Source organism: Garra rufa, chromosome 2 (genome assembly GCF_049309525.1).
Source record: "Garra rufa chromosome 2, GarRuf1.0, whole genome shotgun sequence".
In the NCBI taxonomy this organism is placed as follows: Eukaryota; Metazoa; Chordata; class Actinopteri; order Cypriniformes; family Cyprinidae; genus Garra; species Garra rufa.
Window position 1 is genome coordinate 48,183,143 of NC_133362.1, and position 27,156 is coordinate 48,210,298.

Sequence of the window (27,156 nt, forward strand, 5' to 3'; positions counted from 1 at the left end):
ATTTTCATCATTATTTCATGTTTTTTTTTCTTATGCAAACAGCAAATTCAGTTTTGAGAAACCTTATTATACCTGATTCTGATCACTCACTGTATAAAACCATGTGCTGCCAAGATTTTAGTGTTTTTCTTCAAAGTAATCATTGTTCTGTCTTACAGACGGTTGCCTGTGTGGATCACAGCTCCCTGATGGAGAGCGCCTGCTGGGACTCCGATAAAGTACTTTATGGCCAAAGAGAAAGTCTTTGATCTGTAGCTCTGCTTGAGTTCTAGTCTAAGTGTGACCAATGCATTTACAATGGTAACACGATTCATTGCTCATTCAGTGTTCTCACTTTACTGCTGTACTACAGTCACAGCTTGTCTTCATTGTTATTTATGTTAACTTCATCATTCTGAATCATCAGATGAGATCCCTTTCTGTCAGATACCTCGACCCAACTTCATTGTGAGGCTCTCTCACAATCCCAGAGAAAACCATGAAGTTTGTAAAGTAAAGTATAGAGGAATACAGCTTTATAAAAACTATTAGAAAGAAATTAGTAATATATATATACAATATATATGTGACCCTGAACCACTTAAGTAGCACAGATATATTTGTAGCAATAGCCAATTTTTTCAGTTTTTCTTTTATGAAAAAAAAAATCAATAGGTTCCAAGAAGTCATTTTGTACATTTTCTACCGTAAATATATCAAAACCTGATTAGTAATATGCATTGCTAAGAACTTCATTTGGACAACTTTAAAGGCGAATTTCTCAATATTTATTTTTTTATTTTTGTTTTTTGCATCCTCAGAGTCCAGATTTTCAAATAGTTGTATCTCGAGCAAATATTGTCCTATTCTAACAAACCATACATCAATGGAAAGCTTATTTGTTGAGCTTTCAAAATCTCAATTGCAACAATATCATAATAGCTCGCAATGGTGTAGGCCCTATTGCCTTTTTATCTTTTCTAGTTGTGATAAAAATTACACCAATGTGACAATGTGAAACCATTTAAAATTCCATTAATCAATTCCTTCAACTATAAAACAATGTTTCATTAATTCCTAATAAAAATATAATATATCAGTCCAGATTAGTTTTGTTTGTATGCAATGGCCAAGCCAATGAAAAAACTTTTTGTGACATGTTTTTGAATAATATATATACAATAGTGATACTTGAAATACAGCAACAAATACAGTACAGTAAAAATACAATAAATAAACAAAATAAACAAAGCAAAAAAGGGCCATTGTTTTACATAAAATTCCTTACACAAAAACTTTAAGTGCGGAACAAATTTTAAAAGTCTTCATAGCTTTCTTATTAGTAGATATTGAAACCAAATTAATATAAGTTTCCATATCTCTTAAAAAGACCACAAAGACAGGTTTAGAATTTGAGAATTTACATTTGTGAATATAAAATTCGCTTAAGAAAATAATTACATTTATAATATAACAAATATTTTCTTTTGTGGGGTCTGAGTTAAAATACCCAAATATAACATTTCTCATTTGTAAAGAAAATTCTGGCAAAATCTTCAATTTAACAAAAGCACCAATATCATACCAAAATTCCTGATAATTTTTTTTTATTATTATTATTGAACAATGTCAAAACATTCAATACCAGTCAATGAATTTTTACCTAAAAAATTACATTTATGAATATGAAATTTGGCCAAAACATCATTGTTATAATGGGTAAATTTTATATACATAAAAATATGTGGAATAACAGTAAACCCTCTATAAATTGTTTTAAAAATGAATGTAAAAAATACATAGAATCTTTAAAATACTTATCCAAAGACAGTCAACCCCTTGGTGAATTGTGTAAAACCATGTCTCTTCTATTTTAAGAATAATAACATTTGTATAATTTTATTATTTGTTTATTTTATTTTTCCCTGCAACCCCCAGAAATGTTTGCTTTTGTTTGTTTGTTTGTTTGTTGTTTATTATGTGGAGATGGGTGTGTGTGTGTGTGTGTGTGTATATATATATACAGTATATACATACATACATACATACATACATGGATATTTTTGTATAATTGGAAATTTAATTATGGGAAAGTGTGTATTTTTCATATGCATATTTGTTTTCCCCACTTGAGTTTGTAAATTGTTATTGCTCAAAAAAAAAATTAAAAAAGCAATATGGACTCAATATAATGCTTCAGTTCATTTTTTAAAATGCAATAAAACATGGATTTTTACCTAAAAAATTACATTTATGAATATGAAATTTGGCCATTAAAATAAAGATATAAGTATATAAATATTCCTGAGTGCAGTGACCCTTTTTGAATAATAATAAACACGTCATGCATATGTTGTCCGCGTCATCAGCCTGCAGTCCTCCTCACTTCCGCCCTCTGGGCTCAATGGTGTGTCGTCACGTCCTGTGGTCTTGAGCTTGGAGAAGATGGCGGCTGTTGTAGTGAGCGCTGATGGAGGAGTCGCGCCGCTGGATTCGGACTCGTTGTCGCCGCGGCTCCCCTCTCCAGCGCCGGAGCAGCCGCACCAGAACAACGCGCTGCTGGGACTCCCGATCGTGGCCATCGAGACCATCCTCAACTTCCTGTCGTACGACGAGATCAGTCTGCTGCGGCTGGTGAGAAAAACAATGAGCCAGACTGCAGTCCAACGGGGCTGCGTCTCAACACACAGCCAGCTCACTGCACTCGCAGCACTTCTGGCCACGCTACAGACTTTTAGCCGTTCTCGCTTTGATAGTTGTGCCCCGCGGTTCTGGCCGTGATAGTGTCGAAGTCTCTCTAGAGAGCGGACTATTTCAGCAGCAGTTTTGGCCGTCGTGTTTAGTCATAACATCTCTGGCCAGAGCAGCATTTCAGGGCATAATTCCCTCAGTACTGACGAGTTTCGTAACGGCAGCGTCACAATTGCGGTCAACATGGGCAGCTCACTCGGTTTTGAGACACAAAAAGTGCCGTCTTGGTATGCAGCACACTAGTATTTAGACACACCCCGTGTGTTCATTAAAATGTTTGAGTGCACGAGTCACTGCGGAGCTCTTACACTAGTTAGTGCGTGAATACATCTCAAAATGCGACGTTATCCAAGTATTGCTCATTTTTCCTGCTTTTTGCATTTTATTGAGATTCATTGGTCTATGTGTTTCACATCAAGTCCAGCTGTGTTTTAATTATGCACTTTCTCTCAGGATGTTTATGACAGGCCTAATATTTGGTGATCTAGATGTCATACTGCAGATCTGATGATGTAGGGTTCGGCTGCAGTAAAGCTAAAGGAAAGCTTGATTTGTCTCTGTATTACAGGTGTGTAAACGCATGGATATGATTTGTCAGCGCATGCTCAATCAAGGCTTCCTGAAAGTGGAGCGCTATCACAGTCTGTGCCAGAAACAGGTCAAAGCCCAGCTGCCGAGGTGAGACACCGCTTTAACACTCAAATTACTCAAAAAGTTGTCTCTGTGGCAGTACTCTTTCAAAAAGTACACTTTTGTGCCTTATTTACCTGTTAAGGGTGCATTTGACTACCGTAAAGGTACATATTGGTACCTTTTGCAATTGTACTGTCTTAGCGGCTGCTGTTTACCTTTTCTTCTTAAGGCCCTTTCACACGGGACGCGGCAGTCGCGAGTGTCTAGTTCATTTTCAATGGGAGACATGCGGCAAGCGGCAAACCGCGGGCGGTTGCGCTGGCGGCGCGGAGGCGGAGCGCAAGCGGTGCTCGTGCACCCAAAATCCTGCCGCTTCCACGGGCACGGCGCTTCGCGGCAAGCGCCGCCAAAGATAAAAATATTTTATCTTTTTGTGGGCGGCAGCGGCAGCCGCGTCGGCTATAACCAATAAGTGAACAGATTATTAACAACCAATCATAGAATATTTAACTGAATTTATAACGGATAGTTGAAAATAGAGAAGATTGTTTTAAGTGTGCTGGATTTCCCAGAACTGTATGAATCAACTAAAATCTCATACTTTACTTTAAACAAAACGCTCCGCCTCCGCGTCGCCAGCGCAACAGCCCGCGGTTTGCCGCTTGCCGCATGTCTCCCATTGAAAATGAACTAGACACTCGCGGCTGCCGCGTCCCGTGTGAAAGGGCCTTTAGAGTGTACACTGCAAAAAATGCTTTTCTTACTTAGATTTATTGGCTTGTTTCCAGCCAAAATATCTAAAAAATTTTGAATCAGGAAGGAATTTTTAGACGAGTAAAAATTATTGTCTTGTGAAAGGGCCTTTAGAGTGTACACTGCAAAAAATGCTTTTCTTACTTAGATTTATTGGCTTGTTTCCAGCCAAAATATCTAAAAAATTTTGAATCAGGAAGGAATTTTTAGACGAGTAAAAATTATTGTCTTGTTTTTAGTGAAAACAAAACGCTTCCACTACAAGAGAAGGCGGCAGCCGCGCGGCGATTTTACCGCTTGCCGCGTCCCGTGTGAAAGGCCCTTTCACACGGGACGCGGCAAGCGGTAAAATCGCCGCGCGGCTGCCGCCCTCTCTTGTTGTAGAAGCGTTTTGTGCAGTTGAGGCGGTGTTGGCGACGCGGTCTGGGGGCGGACGTTGCCATAGTTACAATTGCTTAAAAGACTAAATAAAACGGAAAATTGTGTTTGTGTCATCCTGTCATTAATTATTGTCATTATTATTATTCAAACTTTTGAAAGATATAGTTTATCATAACACCACGCATAATAATGTATTGTTTGGACACTTTGTACATATTTGTATTTTTACCTGGCAAACTAACTCGTGTGCTCACCCTAAATAGGAGATTTTAGATGATTCATACAGTTCTGGGAAATCAAGCACACTTAAAACAATCTTCTCCTCTATTTTCAACTATCCGTTATAAATTCAGTTAAATATTCTATGATTGGTTTTTAAAAATCTGTTCACTGATTGGTTAAAGCCGACGCGGCTGCCGCTGCCGCTCACAAAAAGATAAAATATTTTTATCTTTGGCGGCGCCTGCCGCGAAGCGCCGTGCCCGTGGAAGCGGCGCTCCGCCTCCGCGTCGCCAGCGCAACAGCCCGCGGTTTGCCGCTTGCCGCATGTCTCCCATTGAAAATGAACTAGACACTCGCGGCTGCCGCGTCCCGTGTGAAAGGGCCTTTAGAGTGTACACTGCAAAAAATGCTTTTCTTACTTAGATTTATTGGCTTGTTTCCAGCCAAAATATCTAAAAAATTTTGAATCAGGAAGGAATTTTTAGACGAGTAAAAATTATTGTCTTGTTTTTAGTGAAAACAAGCCCAAAGTTGGTGAGCTTTTGCTTAAAACGAGCAAAATAATCTGCCAATGGGGTAAGAAAAAAAATCTTATTTCAACAACTAGATTATTTTGCTTGTTTTAGATGACACTGTTAACCCTTGAGATCAGTTTAAAGGGATAGATCTTTCTGCCCTCATGTTGTTCATAGAGAAAGAGTACATTTAGGCCATGCCCACTGGGGGGAATCCAACAAACGCTCTCCATTGACTTGTATTGCGGGAAGCTGACTCCTTGTCATTTCTGACAAAACAATGTCTTAAAGCTGCTATGTGACAAGAAGACACTGTAAACAAGCTAAAAAAAAAAAAAAACTACGTTTTTATAAGTTGTTGACCTAAAAAAACAAGTGTTTAAGGACACAAATAGTTATAGATGTCAGGGTATTTCACGTTCGGCCATTCAGTTGGATCATTTCTCCAACAAAAGGAAGGTGAGGACAAAGAGCACTGACATAGTTTCTCAACATATCTCCTCTCAGGGTGGTGAAATAATCCTTTGACATTGATAAAAATAATGTGGCCGTTAAATTTCCCTCCAGCAGGTGTAGTTCTCAGAGTAATAAGACACATTGCGCTCTACATTTGTGTCCTTAAACGCTCGTTTTTAAGTTCTGTGTTTTTCAGCTTGTTCACTGTACACCTTGTCACATAGCAGCTTTTAGACATTGTTCTGATTTTTGTTATAAGTTAAAGGAACACTCCACTTTTTTTTGGAAATAGGCTCATTCTCCAACTCCCTCCGAGTTAATAAATTGAGTTTTACCGTTTTGAAATCCATTCAGCCGTTCTCCTGTTCTGGCGATATCACTTTTAGCATAGATCATTGAATCCTATTAGACCAGTAGCATCGCGTTCAAAAATGAGTTTCGATATTTGTCCTTTTTAAAACTTGACTCTTCCGTAGTTATATCGTGTACTAAGACCGGTGGAAATGCAAAGCTTCAATTTTCTAGGCTGATAAGATTAGGAACTACACTCCCATTCCGGCGTAATAGTCAAGGAAGTTTGCTGCCGTAATAAGGCTGAAGCAGGAGCAGTAATACCACGCAGCACATGTGCAAATGCTAAACTAGCTGGGAACTCATTTCTGATAATACTCCGCCTGCTTTGGCCATATTACAGCAGCAAACTTCCTTGACAAATATTGAAACTCGTTTGTCATTTTTGAATGTGATGCTATTGGTCTAATAGGATTCAATGATCTATGCTAAGCTATGCTAAAAGTGATATCGCCAGAACAGGAGAACGGCTGAATGGATTTCAAAACGGTAAAACTCAACTTATTAACTCGGGGGGAGTTGGAGAATGAAGCTATTTCCATAAAAAGTGGAGTGTTCCTTTAAAAATGACAAGGAGGCAGCTTCCTCCAATACAGAGTCAATGGAGAGCATTGGATTATTGGGCGTGGTTTTCAGATTATGACGTGTGTCGCTCTGTCTCTATGACTGACCAGAAATGGACAAAAAGACAGACATTTCCCAAAATATCTTCTTTCATGTTCCTCAGAAAAAACTCAGTCATACAGGTTTGGAACGAGTTAAAGAGGACTGGGATCATTAAGGGGTGAACTGTCACTTTAAGACCTTATTCTTTGGGAAATGAGAGGCTTTGCTGTGTGATTTAGGTTTATTTAAGTCTGTAATAAGTGCTTCGGTTTTTCAGACGCAGATGTGAGACCGAACCCTGTTTTTCCATGTCGATTATATCCAGAGCTGCAGGAAATGTTTTTTTTTTTTGCCCCAACAAGCGGCAACATCATAAACAACTGAATTCAGAATATCAGGACCATAACTGTCAACCTTTTGGATATTGTTGATTCCCTGTTTTAGATTTCTGTAATAATACCAGTTACTAATTTTTAGTAGTGATTATGATGCATATCTTGATAAGCTTGTAATTAAGTGTGGCGCATGGCATCGGTGTCTTCATCTCCTGCATTTGTCAGTGTGCTTTATAATCGAAATTAGAAATCAGTGATCCTATGCACTGAAAGCAGTTAAACTTTGATTTGCTTTTTGAAAAAGGTGAGCTTATTTATGCCATGAAATATTGTTTAACAGCACCTTAAAACTCAGACACAAGACTTCACTTTGTGTGGTTTTCCTCAAAATGAGACACAACCAGATCAACCGCTGTTAATCCTTTAACTCTAAATTCTTTAGTCTGAATGATGTGGTGACTCCTCACACCCTGACAGTGACGCATCTGTATAAAGTATGTGATGTGATCATATTACAGGATGCATCATTCTTCATGTAATCCTTTTTATTGGCAGTAAAGAGCACCATTGCATAATGAGCCTTTGCTAATGCAGATCGCTCGCTGACTGTGAGGAGTAAGACTTGGCCAGTTTGTTTTTCCCCCACTCTGCATCTTAACTGCAACGGCCATCTCTTCTCCATTTAATTCATTGCAAACGATAATGACTTTCTTGTTTTTAGAGCTGCCACTAGTGACTTATTATATCAATTAATCTATTGACTAATTTATTGATTAATCAGTTATTCTAAATGACTCATTTCCCACAAAAAAATAACTTTACTTAAGAACAATTTATTTTTAATAAAATCAATTAATTGGAGATTCTTTTGATAAAAATACAATTTAATGAAACCATTAAAATGGAATCCAGTAAAAGTAATGGAAAAGAATTTGGTAAAAATAAAACTGTAAAACTCAATTAATTAGACTTAGTGTAGAGAAATTCTAACGGAAAATTTTAATTTAAGAATAAAATGGATTTCATAGGGCACTATAACTATATCATTATTTTTTGTGTTGTAATAAAAATAGATGTAAGTGAACAATAACCTCTTAAAATGACTTAAGATGCATACAGACGTCAGATACTGAACCAGATTTGCACGTCCACAGACGTACAAAAAATGTCCCAGTTAGACGCCAGATACTGAACCAGATTTGCACGTCCACAGACGTACAAAAAATGTCCCCGTTAGACGCCAGATACTGAACCAGATTTGCACGTCCACAGACGTACAAAAAAGTCCCAGTTAGACGTCAGATACTGAATCAGATTTGCACGTCCACAGACGTACAAAAAATGTCCCCGTTAGACGTCAGATACTGAACCAGATTTGCACGTCCACAGACGTACAAAAAAAGTCACAGTTAGACGTCAGATACTGAACCAGATTTGCACGTCCACAGACGTACAAAAAAAGTCCCCGTTAGACGCCAGTTACTGAACCAGATTTGCACGTCCACAGACGTACAAAAAAAGTCCCCGTTAGACGTCAGATACTGAACCAGATTTGCACGTCCACAGACGTACAAAAAAAGTCCCCGTTAGACGTCAGATACTGAACCAGATTTGCACGTCCACAGACGTACAAAAAAAGTCCCCGTTAGACGCCAGATACTGAACCAGATTTGCACGTCCACAGACGTACAAAAAAAGTCCCCGTTAGACGCCAGATACTGAACCAGATTTGCACGTCCACAGACGTACAAAAAAAGTCCCCGTTAGACGCCAGATACTGAACCAGATTTGCACGTCCACAGACGTACAAAAAAAGTCCCCGTTAGACGTCAGATACTGAACCAGATTTGCACGTCCACAGACGTACAAAAAAAGTCCCCGTTAGACGTCAGATACTGAACCAGATTTGCACGTCCACAGACGTACAAAAAAAGTCCCCGTTAGACGCCAGATACTGAACCAGATTTGCACGTCCACAGACGTACAAAAAAAGTCCCCGTTAGACGTCAGATACTGAACCAGATTTGCACGTCCACAGACGTACAAAAAAAGTCCCCGTTAGACGTCAGATACTGAACCAGATTTGCACGTCCACAGACGTACAAAAAAAGACCCAGTTAGACGTCAGATACTGAACCAGATTTGCACGTCCACAGACGTACAAAAAAGTCTCAGTTAGACGTCAGATACTGAATCAGATTTGCACGTCCACAGACATACAAAAAAAGTCCCAGTTAGACGTCAGATTTTGAACCAGATTTGCACGTCTACAGACCTACAAAAAATGTCCCCGTTAGACGTCAGATACTGAACCAGATTTGCACGTCCACAGACGTACAAAAAAAGTCCCAGTTAGACATCAGATACTGAACCAGATTTGCACGTCCACAGACTTACAAAAAAAGTCCCAGTTAGACGTCAGATACTGAATCAGATTTGCACGTCCACAGACGTACAAAAAATGTCCCCGTTAGACGTCAGATACTGAACCAGATTTGCACATCCACAGACGTACAAAAAAAGTCCCAGTTAGACGTCAGATTTTGAACCAGATTTGCACGTCTACAGACCTACAAAAAATGTCCCCGTTAGACGTCAGATACTGAACCAGATTTGCACGTCCACAGACGTACAAAAAAAGTCCCAGTTAGACGTCAGATACTGAACCAGATTTGCACGTCCACAGACGTACAAAAAAAGTCCCAGTTAGACGTCAGATACTGAACCAGATTTGCACATCCACAGACGTACAAAAAAAGTCCCAGTTAGACGTCAGATTTTGAACCAGATTTGCACGTCCACAGACGTACAAAAAAAGTCCCAGTTAGACATCAGATACTGAACCAGATTTGCACGTCCACAGACGTACAAAAAAAGTCCCAGTTAGACGTCAGATACTGAACCAGATTTGCACGTCCACAGACGTACAAAAAAAGTCCCAGTTAGACGTCAGATCTTGAACCAGATTTGCACGTCCACAGACCTACAAAAAATGTCCCCGTTAGACGTCAGATACTGAACCAGATTTGCACGTCCACAGACGTACAAAAAAAGTCCCCGTTAGACGTCAGATACTGAACCAGATTTGCACGTCCACAGACTTACAAAAAAAGTCCCAGTTAGACGTCAGATTTTGAACCAGATTTGCACGTCTACAGACCTACAAAAAATGTCCCCGTTAGACGTCAGATACTGAACCAGATTTGCACGTCCACAGACGTACAAAAAAGTCTCAGTTAGACGTCAGATACTGAATCAGATTTGCACGTCCACAGACATACAAAAAAAGTCCCAGTTAGACGTCAGATTTTGAACCAGATTTGCACGTCTACAGACCTACAAAAAATGTCCCAGTTAGACGTCAGATACTGAACCAGATTTGCACGTCCACAGACGTACAAAAAAAGTCCCAGTTAGACGTCAGATACTGAACCAGATTTGCACGTCCACAGATGTACAAAAAAAGTCCCAGTTAGACGTCAGATACTGAACCAGATTTGCACGTCCACAGACGCACAAAAAAAGTCCCAGTTAGACGTCAGATTTTGAACCAGATTTGCACGTCCAGTAGACTTCTAAAAGTGGTTCTGTACCGACAGACGTTATACAGACATTATTTGAACGTCTCTCTGACGTCACGTGTTTGCTGGGAACCTAGATTTCATTACTAACTACCATTTCCATTATGTAATATGTAATCAGTAACAGACATCACCTAGCTCTGGCCACAGGGTTACTCGTATAGCACATATGATGTTCACAGACTAATTCCCTTGATGTTTCACTTCTATAAACTACATCAAGTGACTGGTGTTAAATAAACTGACCTATCATGGTCTCTCCTCTATTTGGCACTTTTGACTTCATAAACCATCAATGTGTAGTTAGAATTGTTCCATTGTTCATTCTTGTGTGTGTCTGTGAGCACAACAAACACATGAGGCTCATGAGACATTCGAGAGGAAACTATGAGTTATATATTAAATGCATTCCTGTAGTCTTATAACATGACACTTTTTGATTGATGGACCTCAGAGAGAACTCTTATTTTTCATAAAAGACCATCCAGTCGTGATTTACAAATCAAGTAAAGGAAAAGCAGATCGATCATGAGCTTGAACCCAGCAGCTCTTATCTAGATGTTCCTGCTGACAAGATTCTTCTCTTTCTGTATTTTCATCATTATTTCATGTTTTTTTTTCTTATGCAAACAGCAAATTCAGTTTTGAGAAACCTTATTATACCTGATTCTGATCACTCACTGTATAAAACCATGTGCTGCCAAGATTTTAGTGTTTTTCTTCAAAGTAATCATTGTTCTGTCTTACAGACGGTTGCCTGTGTGGATCACAGCTCCCTGATGGAGAGCGCCTGCTGGGACTCCGATAAAGTACTTTATGGCCAAAGAGAAAGTCTTTGATCTGTAGCTCTGCTTGAGTTCTAGTCTAAGTGTGACCAATGCATTTACAATGGTAACACGATTCATTGCTCATTCAGTGTTCTCACTTTACTGCTGTACTACAGTCACAGCTTGTCTTCATTGTTATTTATGTTAACTTCATCATTCTGAATCATCAGATGAGATCCCTTTCTGTCAGATACCTCGACCCAACTTCATTGTGAGGCTCTCTCACAATCCCAGAGAAAACCATGAAGTTTGTAAAGTAAAGTATAGAGGAATACAGCTTTATAAAAACTATTAGAAAGAAATTAGTAATATATATATACAATATATATGTGACCCTGAACCACTTAAGTAGCACAGATATATTTGTAGCAATAGCCAATTTTTTCAGTTTTTCTTTTATGAAAAAAAAAATCAATAGGTTCCAAGAAGTCATTTTGTACATTTTCTACCGTAAATATATCAAAACCTGATTAGTAATATGCATTGCTAAGAACTTCATTTGGACAACTTTAAAGGCGAATTTCTCAATATTTATTTTTTTATTTTTGTTTTTTGCATCCTCAGAGTCCAGATTTTCAAATAGTTGTATCTCGAGCAAATATTGTCCTATTCTAACAAACCATACATCAATGGAAAGCTTATTTGTTGAGCTTTCAAAATCTCAATTGCAACAATATCATAATAGCTCGCAATGGTGTAGGCCCTATTGCCTTTTTATCTTTTCTAGTTGTGATAAAAATTACACCAATGTGACAATGTGAAACCATTTAAAATTCCATTAATCAATTCCTTCAACTATAAAACAATGTTTCATTAATTCCTAATAAAAATATAATATATCAGTCCAGATTAGTTTTGTTTGTATGCAATGGCCAAGCCAATGAAAAAACTTTTTGTGACATGTTTTTGAATAATATATATACAATAGTGATACTTGAAATACAGCAACAAATACAGTACAGTAAAAATACAATAAATAAACAAAATAAACAAAGCAAAAAAGGGCCATTGTTTTACATAAAATTCCTTACACAAAAACTTTAAGTGCGGAACAAATTTTAAAAGTCTTCATAGCTTTCTTATTAGTAGATATTGAAACCAAATTAATATAAGTTTCCATATCTCTTAAAAAGACCACAAAGACAGGTTTAGAATTTGAGAATTTACATTTGTGAATATAAAATTCGCTTAAGAAAATAATTACATTTATAATATAACAAATATTTTCTTTTGTGGGGTCTGAGTTAAAATACCCAAATATAACATTTCTCATTTGTAAAGAAAATTCTGGCAAAATCTTCAATTTAACAAAAGCACCAATATCATACCAAAATTCCTGATAATTTTTTTTTATTATTATTATTGAACAATGTCAAAACATTCAATACCAGTCAATGAATTTTTACCTAAAAAATTACATTTATGAATATGAAATTTGGCCAAAACATCATTGTTATAATGGGTAAATTTTATATACATAAAAATATGTGGAATAACAGTAAACCCTCTATAAATTGTTTTAAAAATGAATGTAAAAAATACATAGAATCTTTAAAATACTTATCCAAAGACAGTCAACCCCTTGGTGAATTGTGTAAAACCATGTCTCTTCTATTTTAAGAATAATAACATTTGTATAATTTTATTATTTGTTTATTTTATTTTTCCCTGCAACCCCCAGAAATGTTTGCTTTTGTTTGTTTGTTTGTTTGTTGTTTATTATGTGGAGATGGGTGTGTGTGTGTGTGTGTGTGTATATATATATACAGTATATACATACATACATACATACATACATGGATATTTTTGTATAATTGGAAATTTAATTATGGGAAAGTGTGTATTTTTCATATGCATATTTGTTTTCCCCACTTGAGTTTGTAAATTGTTATTGCTCAAAAAAAAAATTAAAAAAGCAATATGGACTCAATATAATGCTTCAGTTCATTTTTTAAAATGCAATAAAACATGGATTTTTACCTAAAAAATTACATTTATGAATATGAAATTTGGCCATTAAAATAAAGATATAAGTATATAAATATTCCTGAGTGCAGTGACCCTTTTTGAATAATAATAAACACGTCATGCATATGTTGTCCGCGTCATCAGCCTGCAGTCCTCCTCACTTCCGCCCTCTGGGCTCAATGGTGTGTCGTCACGTCCTGTGGTCTTGAGCTTGGAGAAGATGGCGGCTGTTGTAGTGAGCGCTGATGGAGGAGTCGCGCCGCTGGATTCGGACTCGTTGTCGCCGCGGCTCCCCTCTCCAGCGCCGGAGCAGCCGCACCAGAACAACGCGCTGCTGGGACTCCCGATCGTGGCCATCGAGACCATCCTCAACTTCCTGTCGTACGACGAGATCAGTCTGCTGCGGCTGGTGAGAAAAACAATGAGCCAGACTGCAGTCCAACGGGGCTGCGTCTCAACACACAGCCAGCTCACTGCACTCGCAGCACTTCTGGCCACGCTACAGACTTTTAGCCGTTCTCGCTTTGATAGTTGTGCCCCGCGGTTCTGGCCGTGATAGTGTCGAAGTCTCTCTAGAGAGCGGACTATTTCAGCAGCAGTTTTGGCCGTCGTGTTTAGTCATAACATCTCTGGCCAGAGCAGCATTTCAGGGCATAATTCCCTCAGTACTGACGAGTTTCGTAACGGCAGCGTCACAATTGCGGTCAACATGGGCAGCTCACTCGGTTTTGAGACACAAAAAGTGCCGTCTTGGTATGCAGCACACTAGTATTTAGACACACCCCGTGTGTTCATTAAAATGTTTGAGTGCACGAGTCACTGCGGAGCTCTTACACTAGTTAGTGCGTGAATACATCTCAAAATGCGACGTTATCCAAGTATTGCTCATTTTTCCTGCTTTTTGCATTTTATTGAGATTCATTGGTCTATGTGTTTCACATCAAGTCCAGCTGTGTTTTAATTATGCACTTTCTCTCAGGATGTTTATGACAGGCCTAATATTTGGTGATCTAGATGTCATACTGCAGATCTGATGATGTAGGGTTCGGCTGCAGTAAAGCTAAAGGAAAGCTTGATTTGTCTCTGTATTACAGGTGTGTAAACGCATGGATATGATTTGTCAGCGCATGCTCAATCAAGGCTTCCTGAAAGTGGAGCGCTATCACAGTCTGTGCCAGAAACAGGTCAAAGCCCAGCTGCCGAGGTGAGACACCGCTTTAACACTCAAATTACTCAAAAAGTTGTCTCTGTGGCAGTACTCTTTCAAAAAGTACACTTTTGTGCCTTATTTACCTGTTAAGGGTGCATTTGACTACCGTAAAGGTACATATTGGTACCTTTTGCAATTGTACTGTCTTAGCGGCTGCTGTTTACCTTTTCTTCTTAAGGCCCTTTCACACGGGACGCGGCAGTCGCGAGTGTCTAGTTCATTTTCAATGGGAGACATGCGGCAAGCGGCAAACCGCGGGCGGTTGCGCTGGCGGCGCGGAGGCGGAGCGCAAGCGGTGCTCGTGCACCCAAAATCCTGCCGCTTCCACGGGCACGGCGCTTCGCGGCAAGCGCCGCCAAAGATAAAAATATTTTATCTTTTTGTGGGCGGCAGCGGCAGCCGCGTCGGCTATAACCAATAAGTGAACAGATTATTAACAACCAATCATAGAATATTTAACTGAATTTATAACGGATAGTTGAAAATAGAGAAGATTGTTTTAAGTGTGCTGGATTTCCCAGAACTGTATGAATCAACTAAAATCTCATACTTTACTTTAAACAAAACGCTCCGCCTCCGCGTCGCCAGCGCAACAGCCCGCGGTTTGCCGCTTGCCGCATGTCTCCCATTGAAAATGAACTAGACACTCGCGGCTGCCGCGTCCCGTGTGAAAGGGCCTTTAGAGTGTACACTGCAAAAAATGCTTTTCTTACTTAGATTTATTGGCTTGTTTCCAGCCAAAATATCTAAAAAATTTTGAATCAGGAAGGAATTTTTAGACGAGTAAAAATTATTGTCTTGTGAAAGGGCCTTTAGAGTGTACACTGCAAAAAATGCTTTTCTTACTTAGATTTATTGGCTTGTTTCCAGCCAAAATATCTAAAAAATTTTGAATCAGGAAGGAATTTTTAGACGAGTAAAAATTATTGTCTTGTTTTTAGTGAAAACAAAACGCTTCCACTACAAGAGAAGGCGGCAGCCGCGCGGCGATTTTACCGCTTGCCGCGTCCCGTGTGAAAGGCCCTTTCACACGGGACGCGGCAAGCGGTAAAATCGCCGCGCGGCTGCCGCCCTCTCTTGTTGTAGAAGCGTTTTGTGCAGTTGAGGCGGTGTTGGCGACGCGGTCTGGGGGCGGACGTTGCCATAGTTACAATTGCTTAAAAGACTAAATAAAACGGAAAATTGTGTTTGTGTCATCCTGTCATTAATTATTGTCATTATTATTATTCAAACTTTTGAAAGATATAGTTTATCATAACACCACGCATAATAATGTATTGTTTGGACACTTTGTACATATTTGTATTTTTACCTGGCAAACTAACTCGTGTGCTCACCCTAAATAGGAGATTTTAGATGATTCATACAGTTCTGGGAAATCAAGCACACTTAAAACAATCTTCTCCTCTATTTTCAACTATCCGTTATAAATTCAGTTAAATATTCTATGATTGGTTTTTAAAAATCTGTTCACTGATTGGTTAAAGCCGACGCGGCTGCCGCTGCCGCTCACAAAAAGATAAAATATTTTTATCTTTGGCGGCGCCTGCCGCGAAGCGCCGTGCCCGTGGAAGCGGCGCTCCGCCTCCGCGTCGCCAGCGCAACAGCCCGCGGTTTGCCGCTTGCCGCATGTCTCCCATTGAAAATGAACTAGACACTCGCGGCTGCCGCGTCCCGTGTGAAAGGGCCTTTAGAGTGTACACTGCAAAAAATGCTTTTCTTACTTAGATTTATTGGCTTGTTTCCAGCCAAAATATCTAAAAAATTTTGAATCAGGAAGGAATTTTTAGACGAGTAAAAATTATTGTCTTGTTTTTAGTGAAAACAAGCCCAAAGTTGGTGAGCTTTTGCTTAAAACGAGCAAAATAATCTGCCAATGGGGTAAGAAAAAAAATCTTATTTCAACAACTAGATTATTTTGCTTGTTTTAGATGACACTGTTAACCCTTGAGATCAGTTTAAAGGGATAGATCTTTCTGCCCTCATGTTGTTCATAGAGAAAGAGTACATTTAGGCCATGCCCACTGGGGGGAATCCAACAAACGCTCTCCATTGACTTGTATTGCGGGAAGCTGACTCCTTGTCATTTCTGACAAAACAATGTCTTAAAGCTGCTATGTGACAAGAAGACACTGTAAACAAGCTAAAAAAAAAAAAAAACTACGTTTTTATAAGTTGTTGACCTAAAAAAACAAGTGTTTAAGGACACAAATAGTTATAGATGTCAGGGTATTTCACGTTCGGCCATTCAGTTGGATCATTTCTCCAACAAAAGGAAGGTGAGGACAAAGAGCACTGACATAGTTTCTCAACATATCTCCTCTCAGGGTGGTGAAATAATCCTTTGACATTGATAAAAATAATGTGGCCGTTAAATTTCCCTCCAGCAGGTGTAGTTCTCAGAGTAATAAGACACATTGCGCTCTACATTTGTGTCCTTAAACGCTCGTTTTTAAGTTCTGTGTTTTTCAGCTTGTTCACTGTACACCTTGTCACATAGCAGCTTTTAGACATTGTTCTGATTTTTGTTATAAGTTAAAGGAACACTCCACTTTTTTTTGGAAATAGGCTCATTCTCCAACTCCCTCCGAGTTAATAAATTGAGTTTTACCGTTTTGAAATCCATTCAGCCGTTCTCCTGTTCTGGCGATATCACTTTTAGCATAGATCATTGAATCCTATTAGACCAGTAGCATCGCGTTCAAAAATGAGTTTCGATATTTGTCCTTTTTAAAACTTGACTCTTCCGTAGTTATATCGTGTACTAAGACCGGTGGAAATGCAAAGCTTCAATTTTCTAGGCTGATAAGATTAGGAACTACACTCCCATTCCGGCGTAATAGTCAAGGAAGTTTGCTGCCGTAATAAGGCTGAAGCAGGAGCAGTAATACCACGCAGCACATGTGCAAATGCTAAACTAGCTGGGAACTCATTTCTGATAATACTCCGCCTGCTTTGGCCATATTACAGCAGCAAACTTCCTTGACAAATATTGAAACTCGTTTGTCATTTTTGAATGTGATGCTATTGGTCTAATAGGATTCAATGATCTATGCTAAGCTATGCTAAAAGTGATATCGCCAGAACAGGAGAACGGCTGAATGGATTTCAAAACGGTAAAACTCAACTTATTAACTCGGGGGGAGTTGGAGAATGAAGCTATTTCCATAAAAAGTGGAGTGTTCCTTTAAAAATGACAAGGAGGCAGCTTCCTCCAATACAGAGTCAATGGAGAGCATTGGATTATTGGGCGTGGTTTTCAGATTATGACGTGTGTCGCTCTGTCTCTATGACTGACCAGAAATGGACAAAAAGACAGACATTTCCCAAAATATCTTCTTTCATGTTCCTCAGAAAAAACTCAGTCATACAGGTTTGGAACGAGTTAAAGAGGACTGGGATCATTAAGGGGTGAACTGTCACTTTAAGACCTTATTCTTTGGGAAATGAGAGGCTTTGCTGTGTGATTTAGGTTTATTTAAGTCTGTAATAAGTGCTTCGGTTTTTCAGACGCAGATGTGAGACCGAACCCTGTTTTTCCATGTCGATTATATCCAGAGCTGCAGGAAATGTTTTTTTTTTTTGCCCCAACAAGCGGCAACATCATAAACAACTGAATTCAGAATATCAGGACCATAACTGTCAACCTTTTGGATATTGTTGATTCCCTGTTTTAGATTTCTGTAATAATACCAGTTACTAATTTTTAGTAGTGATTATGATGCATATCTTGATAAGCTTGTAATTAAGTGTGGCGCATGGCATCGGTGTCTTCATCTCCTGCATTTGTCAGTGTGCTTTATAATCGAAATTAGAAATCAGTGATCCTATGCACTGAAAGCAGTTAAACTTTGATTTGCTTTTTGAAAAAGGTGAGCTTATTTATGCCATGAAATATTGTTTAACAGCACCTTAAAACTCAGACACAAGACTTCACTTTGTGTGGTTTTCCTCAAAATGAGACACAACCAGATCAACCGCTGTTAATCCTTTAACTCTAAATTCTTTAGTCTGAATGATGTGGTGACTCCTCACACCCTGACAGTGACGCATCTGTATAAAGTATGTGATGTGATCATATTACAGGATGCATCATTCTTCATGTAATCCTTTTTATTGGCAGTAAAGAGCACCATTGCATAATGAGCCTTTGCTAATGCAGATCGCTCGCTGACTGTGAGGAGTAAGACTTGGCCAGTTTGTTTTTCCCCCACTCTGCATCTTAACTGCAACGGCCATCTCTTCTCCATTTAATTCATTGCAAACGATAATGACTTTCTTGTTTTTAGAGCTGCCACTAGTGACTTATTATATCAATTAATCTATTGACTAATTTATTGATTAATCAGTTATTCTAAATGACTCATTTCCCACAAAAAAATAACTTTACTTAAGAACAATTTATTTTTAATAAAATCAATTAATTGGAGATTCTTTTGATAAAAATACAATTTAATGAAACCATTAAAATGGAATCCAGTAAAAGTAATGGAAAAGAATTTGGTAAAAATAAAACTGTAAAACTCAATTAATTAGACTTAGTGTAGAGAAATTCTAACGGAAAATTTTAATTTAAGAATAAAATGGATTTCATAGGGCACTATAACTATATCATTATTTTTTGTGTTGTAATAAAAATAGATGTAAGTGAACAATAACCTCTTAAAATGACTTAAGATGCATATATAATTGCAATGAGTTAATAATAATTAGTTCAAATAAAGAATCAAAAGCAAGAAATCATATGGATTTATTGCACAAAACTGTTGAAATACATAATGTATTATAAACAATAGAACTAATGTACATTACGCATTACAGCAAAGACCTGCAGAGGACGCCAACACCCTGATGATTGTTTTTATACATTACTGACGATCTAATCCTTCTTTAATATTGACTAAACATTTAAGTCAAATGTCCATTTAATCTTTAATATTTGGCCGTATAAATGCTATAGCCCACAGTAATTAAATGAATATGTGGACATCAAAACATGTAAACTCGTTTTCATTACAGATTTGCGCAAAACTTTGGTGCTATTTTATAAATGTCAATTAAAAAGTATTGCCAAATGACGGCGTTTCTATTAACCGATGTTATGCATCTAAAACATCATTTTTTCCTCTCACGATAAGTCATGGCAACAGATTTTTGTGGGATTTTTGGCTATATTTTATGGAATGTCACCTTTAAATATGAAAAAAAAAAAAAAAAAAATTCGGTAACACTTTCTATGAAGCCCATATTTATAAAAAAACTTATAATATGTTATATCATCTCATGAGTATTCATAAGAACAGTTTTAATGTATTATAATTTTTACTTATTTGTGGTTATAGCTTTTAAGAGTATGATTACCTCTTCCATAGTTATAACGTATTATAAGTCTCATATCTTGCCATGTTTCTCATGTCACTTTACTTAAAGCACACAAAGACCACTTATAAGTAATTATAATAATATTTCTCAAAGAGCCATACGATCAGGTATTAGATGAGATATGACACATTTGTATTATCAGTTTGATTATTTTGATTGTACCCTTTAGACAGCTTTTGATAATTAACTCAGCAACTGCATGTCAGCTAGCAGTAATTATTATTAGTAGTATGCTAAATATATGCTAACACTGTATTTTGATGGTTCCCCAAAGGCAAACTGATTATAAGTAACTTTGCTACTATGTGAACCTTCTACCTAGCCTAATCTTAACCTAAGTCTACTAATACTCTAAGGAGTGTTAGTTGACATGTAGTTGGAAAGTGTAAGCTTATAGTCAATAGACTAAGGGGACCATCAAAATAAAAGATAATGTAAAAAATAAATGTAATATGATTTAGTCCATCATAAATACGGTAGATTAAATATGCGTCCATTGTGTGTTATAAATAATTATAATTTTAAAAGTTATAACCTCAAATACTCAAATATTATAATGTATTATAATTGTTGTTATGAATATTCATGAAATGATATAACATATTATAAGGTTTATTATAATGCATTATGCATTCATTATAATGCCTTAGAAATACCCTCATAATGTATTATAAATAGGGGCTTCATAGAAAGTGTTACCAAAAATTCCATTGCTGTTTTGCAGAATATTCCTTTTTCGAATTGCCTGAAAAACCACCTCATGCGAGCATAACTTTTTTTGCGATATATGGGAGTTTTTGCACAATTGACGTGTTTCCATTAGGCGCCTTTTCAATTTGCAATTTCATTTTGCGCAATTTAAGGAGTAATGGAAACACAGCTAGAGAGGGTTTATACTTTTATTTTGAAATCGATGAATTGACGCACCCTGCATATATTTATTTATCTGAATCATAGCATCTTTAAATCCACAATTATGCTTAATTATTTTTAAATGGGTTTAATATATAATGCAGTCTTGGAAAACAGTCTAATAATGTGTTTCATGGAATCTCGTCCATGAAATGCGTCACTTCCGGTATTTTGCAGGTTACTCAACGCAGGCAAAGTGACATCAAAGATTTGTAAAAATCAAATAGTCAGTTAGAAATGACGAATCACAACAGCCCTACTTGTTTTCAGTGAATTTTAAGTTGTCTTTGGATCACTTGTCAACTGAACTCATTTTTTCTAAACTGACTGGACCCAAATGGAAAAGGCAGTGGCAGTTAGTGAGAAATCATTTTATAACAAAAGCTACATGATTTTAAATCTTGTTCCCATTTTTGAACATCTCACTGCATTTCTATTTATCGTAGGGATGCTGTGTTAGTTTGAGAATATGATTAAGTTCGTTCAGAAAGTTGAGTTCATATTCAGTCTCAAGGGTTTCATGTGTCTGCTGGAGAGGCGATCCTCTGGGTGTCATTTCTTCATTCGAGTGTTGATTCTTCTAGTTAAAGTTGTTCATTAACGTAAACTAATGCAGAGTGCGCTCTAATGCGTTTGTTGTCGATGTTTCTCAGGAGGGAGTCGGAGCGGAGGAACCACTCGTTAGCGCGTCACGCAGACATCCTGGCGGCGGTGGAGACGCGCCTGTCGCTGCTGAACATGACCTTCATGAAATATGTGGATTCAAACCTCTGCTGCTTCATTCCTGGAAAGGTGCGTGTGCATGTCTTTTAGAAGAGGGCCTGCTCTCCTCTACTAGATACATTAGAGTGTAGTTTCATCATGTAAGGGGAGACACTGCAGGCAAAATGCAGCTTTTTCATGCACTTGTCAAGTTTGAGATTTTGGGCTTTTTTGTTTTTCATAAAGTGTTTTTTTTAGACTAGTGGAAACAGGGTGTCTGTGGGTCCTTATAAAGTCTTAATGTCCTAAATTTAGATTCAATGGATCTTAAATATTTTTGGTCACATTACCGCTAAAATATCTTTAGTCACCGGACAGAACGAAACATTAATCTTGTAACATTATTTATATATTATTTATTGCACTTGTAATTTTGCAGTGTGAATGATTTAATCTGCCTGGTAACAGCTCTATGGTGATGCATACATTTAAAAAGTAAAAAAAAAAAAATAGGCCTTCATAAAGGTAAATAAAAAAAAATGCTGATTTAAGTAAGTTAAAGTTGAACACTGATGAAAATATTGCTTATAAAAATATTTTTGTGTGGAATATTGTCTGCTGATATGGAAAGTTCACTGTTTATTGTAGTAATAAATATCATTAATGACGTTTTAGTTTTAAAATTTAGTTTTGTTTTTACATTAAGGGGAGACACTGCAGGCAAAAACACTTTGAAAACTGTTTAGATTTTTTTTTTTTTTTTACAAGAAATGTATGCAAATTAGCGCAAATTTCATTAAATAATTCTGCCTCATTTGCATATTTAAATCTAACATTTTAGACAACTTGAAATACAAATTTTTTTGCAATTATCAATGTAGTCAATAATCTGGGTAAGTAAGGTGATAACTATTAGTTAATTTTTTTTACTCTTCACCTGCAGTGTCTCGCCTTAAAGAAACTGGAAATGTTGCATTCTAGTTACAGATTTGAATTGAATATAATAGTGATATTCTGTCAATTTATTTACTCAGTATTAGCTGCCTGAAACGCCATCTGTCTTGGCAGTCCATAAAAGGACAGAATGACGCTCTGTGACATTTAATTAAAGAGTTAGTTCAACCAAAAATGAGCCCATTATTTACTCACCCTAAAGGCATCCTAAATGTATATGACTTCCTCCTTTCAGACGAATGCAAAGTTATATTAAAAATAGTTCTGGCTCCTTCAAGCTTTATAATGGCGGTGGGTGTTTCTCTTCATCAGTCCAAAACATGTCCAATAAAGCGCATCATCCATCCATAAAAAGTGTCTCGCACAGCTCCAGGGGGTGAATAAAGGCCTCCTGTAGCGAATCGATGCGTTTTTGTAAGAAAGATATCCATATTTATAACGTAATAATCACTTTAATCTAGCACTAACAGTCATACACAGAAGCTGTTCTGGACGGATGAGTCTCACACAAACCAACGTTTGTTTACAGGAGCAAAGGAGGCAAAGTTTGTTGACTTTAGCAAAGGAAAACCAGTGTCCTCTTGGCTTATATTGAAATTCTCTGACTTTTTTTATTATTATTATTTTTTTTATAAATCTTCAATTTGTACTTAAGTAGCGAATGTGCAACCCTGACATCCTATGTCATGCGCCTGGAGCTGCTTCCATGTAGGACTGTTGGCGCAAAATAGGGAAAAGTGATTATTACGCTTTAAATATGGATATTTTTCTTACAAAATGCATGGATTCACTACAGGAGGCCTTTATTCACCCCCCGGAGCCGTGTGAGGCACTTTTATTAAGGATGGATGCACTTTATTGGACTTATTTTGGACTGATAAATAAACAGAAACAACCACCTATTGCATTTTAAAGCATGAAGGAACCAGAATAATTTTCAATGTCACTCTGATTGAATTCGTCTAAAAGAAGCAAGTCATATACACTTAGGATGCCTTTAGGGTGAGCAAATAATGGGCTAATTTTCATTTTTGTGTGAATTAACCTTTTAAATGATCATACTATGCTCATTCGTCATCAGAATTGCTAATAAACTGTAATTGCATATAAAGACATATGGTTGTTCTCAGAAGTTGAGTTTGGTTGGGAAATGCATTGGATGAGTTTGATCTCATCAGATGTGTGTCACAGCTTGAGAATTTTAATGCTTTTCAAGTGGAAATGTTGTGGAAACAGGCCGCCGATCTGTTTGACTGGCTGGTTGTTGCAAATATCATTTGGGAGACATTATTGTCCGTGCTATTAAATATAAATATAACTGAACTGCGTTGAGTGGTTCATTAACTGCAGGTCTAATACAGCTGCTCTGTCCTTCATAAATCTGCATCACATTGAAGAAACTGAATCAGTTCATGTCTTTAATGTTTTGATTATACTTTATCACTCAGGTCACTGTGTATTAATTTGACATCATTTTTACCCAGAGGATAGTATTTGTATGTAGAATGCATTTTAGTTATGCACTAAACACTTGTGTTTTCAGTGCAAACACAAAAATGCTGCAAACTGTATCACTGATTTTGAGAAAAGCCTCAGCCATTTTAGTAACTTTTGGAATCAGGAAAAAGGTCCTGCAAAATCCCAACTTCAGCTGTGATCTTAGTACTCCAGTTAGACCAGATGAGATCAGCTTTTAATGAAGTGAATGTGATTAGCATTAAATGTGGTTCAGGGTCAGGTCTGGTTATTGCTTAAAGAGCCAAGTATTCCAAGTCGCTCTTTCATCTAAGTATGTATACTTGAGATTTATTTATAATCATTGAGATGATTTAACCACCAGTCTCTGTTTTTGTGACTGCCTACATTTTAAGGCTTTGAGTGTGTATTTAATTGGTTGAGATCTTGGAATGGTAATGTAGAAGCAAAATATGTCAAACTCTTGTCAACACCAATAACTAATGAACATTATGATTCCCATTGATGCGCCACACAATCAGTAGATGCTACAGCAAACCTCCAGTGTTGTTGTCATTTTGAGATGTCCACAAGAACATGGGCTTAGTCTTTAAACCTGTCCTTAGGTGACATCATCCAGACAGTCCAGTTTTTTGTGAGGTTGCACTCTTCCAGGGTAAACTCACACTGCAGTGAACAATCTGAAGGATCATCTGGTCATGTCAGCTCTAATATCTTTAGTAATCTAAAAGTAATCCAAGTAATAAAGGACATTGTAATTGTGGTAATCTTGTAGGGTGTGTCTTAGTTAAAATCTTTCTTGAGGAAATGCAAAAGCTCAGAGGGGATTATGCAAAGGTGCATAAAGCGTTGCATGGTATCAAGGCCTGCGGCAGTGAATGCAAATCACACGTATTTGTCCTTGGTGTCACAGAAGAACAGTGTGATGTGCTGTTATCAGGTTTAGGAGATTTACAGCCAAAACCCTTGAGAAACTACTGTTTATGTTGGTAGCAGAGTGTGATGTTTCTAGTGGGTTGTTTTGATTGATAAATGTTTGTTATTGTATGTCCATTTGCAATCACAAAATAATCTATATGACAAAAAAAATTGTCAAATTGTCGCCCTACGAACAATTACAGCAAATTTAAAAGTTTTTAATTTATTTTAATAATTCAAACCCTCCAATCAGTCATTATTATACTATGCATTTCAGCACTAATTTTCATTGTTTTAATTTATATTACCAATTGCAATTTGATTGAAATTTTAAGTTGTTGTTTTTTTTTTACCACCAATGCAGCTAGTCCTACTGAAACGCATAAAGATATTTCATTTGAAACGCACAAGACATCATGCATTTAAGTCACAGCCAGATTATATATGCAAATTTAAGAAATCTCTTGGCATTCATCCTGTTTATATAATGAAGGTCAAGTCTGCTTTAGTCATGACATTGAAGGGTCATTTACAACACATTGCTCACTTTGTAGCTCATTTTCAATAGCTATTTTTGCAGAAAATTGATTATTAGCCTGTTTTAAGGCTGCATGAACGGAAACCCTGTCATTGAAACATGTGTAATACACAAGGCATCATGCATTAGACAACTGTTATTTAAAGAGAAGAGATTTGTAATATTTTATTCTTGACGCCTATATCAGCCAGGTTTATTGGTGCATTGATTTCAACCATTACATAGAGGTATTGTGTGGTCTGAGAATGAGACGGATGTCTTTTTAAATGACTGTGCAAATACCCAATGGCTTGACAGTGTTGTTATCTGCTTCCTGTAGGTGATCGATGAGATTTATCGTGTTTTGCGGTATGTCAACTCCACACGCGCGCCGCAGAGAGCTCATGAGGTGTTGCAGGAGCTGAGAGACATATCCTCCATGGCCATGGAGTACTTCGACGAGAAGATCGTCCCCATCCTGAAGAAAAGGCTTCCCGGCGCAGATCTCTCCGGGCGACTGATCGGATCTGCTCCGGGTACGACTGTCATCTAATCTGTGTGGTTCATTTTTATTTTGCTGATTTGTCTTGACTCTCTATTTCCTCAGCTTTCCTCTGGATTATTGTCAAAAAAACAGCACTAGTATTTTCAACTGTCTCAATAGTATCGTGGTCACTTGACGATATTAAATAAATTGTAGTTTTTGATCCTGTGTTTTCCACAGCTCAGATCGGCTCCGTTCACAGTGAATGCAGGTTTATTGCATTGCTTTGAGTGTAGCGTGCATTTGGGAACACAACAGCCACCAGTTATGCTTTATTTTCATGGCAGATGATTACAGTATTTCACTAGATTTGTAGTGAGACCAGGGGGGTGTTCCATAAAACAAGTTTACCAAATAAGTCAGGCTTATTTCAGTTAGTCTGCCTTATTTTGAGCCAAATCAAGTGACAATATGTCAGACTAACTGAAATAAGCCTGACTTATTTGGTGAACTTGTTTTATGGAACACCCCCCTGTTTTTGTAAGCCTGTTTTCACTGAAGCTGGAGTTTTCCATCAAAATAAAAGTTTAAAGTGCTGTTTTAATTTCTAACAGCTAGGGGTAACTGAATGGGTAGCTAAATAAATAATGTTACTTCAGTTCAAATTCAAAATTTATCTTTCAAGTGTATAAATTAGGAAAGAAGTATTGTAATTTTCCTACTGTAGTGTAGAGCAAAAACTCACCCCCTTGTCATCCAAGATGTTCATGTCTTTCTTTCTTCAGTCGATAAGAAATTATGTTTCTTGAGGAAAACATTTCAGGAGTTATCTCCATATACTTGAACTTCCAAAATGCAGTTTAAATGCAGCTTCAAAGGGCTCCCAACGATCCCAGCTGAGGAAGAAGAGTCTTATCTAGCGAAACCATCCTTCTAAATTTCTAAACAAAAACTTAGTTTTTTTCCTACATCGCTGCAGAAGTACCCAACCCAGTGTTTACAAAGTGAACCTGCCAGGAAGATAAGGTAAAATAACGATTTTGAAGTTGAAGAAGAAAACGAGGTGAGAGTTTTTGGACATACCCTAACTGTACCGACCCGGATTACACAGACTACGCATGCTCAGCGCACAGACGAGACAAGATGAGCATTTGAGGTCAAAAAGTATATAAATTGTCAATTTGTTTAAAAAATAACCCATCGTTTCGCTAGATAAGACCCTTCTTCCTCGGCTGGGATCGTT

General features: G+C 37.5%; 2 protein-coding genes across 2 annotated transcripts in view; both read left to right on the forward strand.

Annotated features, from left to right (window-relative positions):
- Positions 1–217, forward strand: part of nvl (nuclear VCP like) — a 6,407-nt gene extending 6,190 nt beyond the window's left edge. The window contains exon 8 of the mRNA XM_073834685.1: positions 159–217. Coding sequence (XP_073690786.1) covers positions 159–217 — 59 coding nt within the window. The remainder of the gene's footprint in view (positions 1–158) is intronic.
- LOC141325566 (F-box only protein 28-like) lies at positions 138–26,015 on the forward strand. The gene is made up of 6 exons (XM_073834320.1): positions 138–2,613; positions 3,299–3,408; positions 11,313–13,767; positions 14,453–14,562; positions 21,516–21,654; positions 25,770–26,015. Exons 3-6 carry the CDS (start codon positions 13,579–13,581, stop codon positions 25,980–25,982), a joined length of 651 nt encoding a protein of 216 aa, XP_073690421.1. The 5' UTR covers positions 138–2,613; positions 3,299–3,408; positions 11,313–13,578; the 3' UTR covers positions 25,983–26,015.
- The last annotated feature ends 1,141 nt before the right edge of the window (positions 26,016–27,156 follow it).

Bases quoted from the DNA above. Each gene is read 5' to 3' on its own strand.
- LOC141325566 (XM_073834320.1), top strand. From the start codon at position 13,579: ATGGCGGCTGTTGTAGTGAGCGCTGATGGAGGAGTCGCGCCGCTGGAT. The intron at 13,768-14,452 runs GTGAGAAAAACA...TCTGTATTACAG, and splicing joins AGATCAGTCTGCTGCGGCTG to GTGTGTAAACGCATGGATAT. The intron at 14,563-21,515 runs GTGAGACACCGC...GATGTTTCTCAG, and splicing joins GTCAAAGCCCAGCTGCCGAG to GAGGGAGTCGGAGCGGAGGA.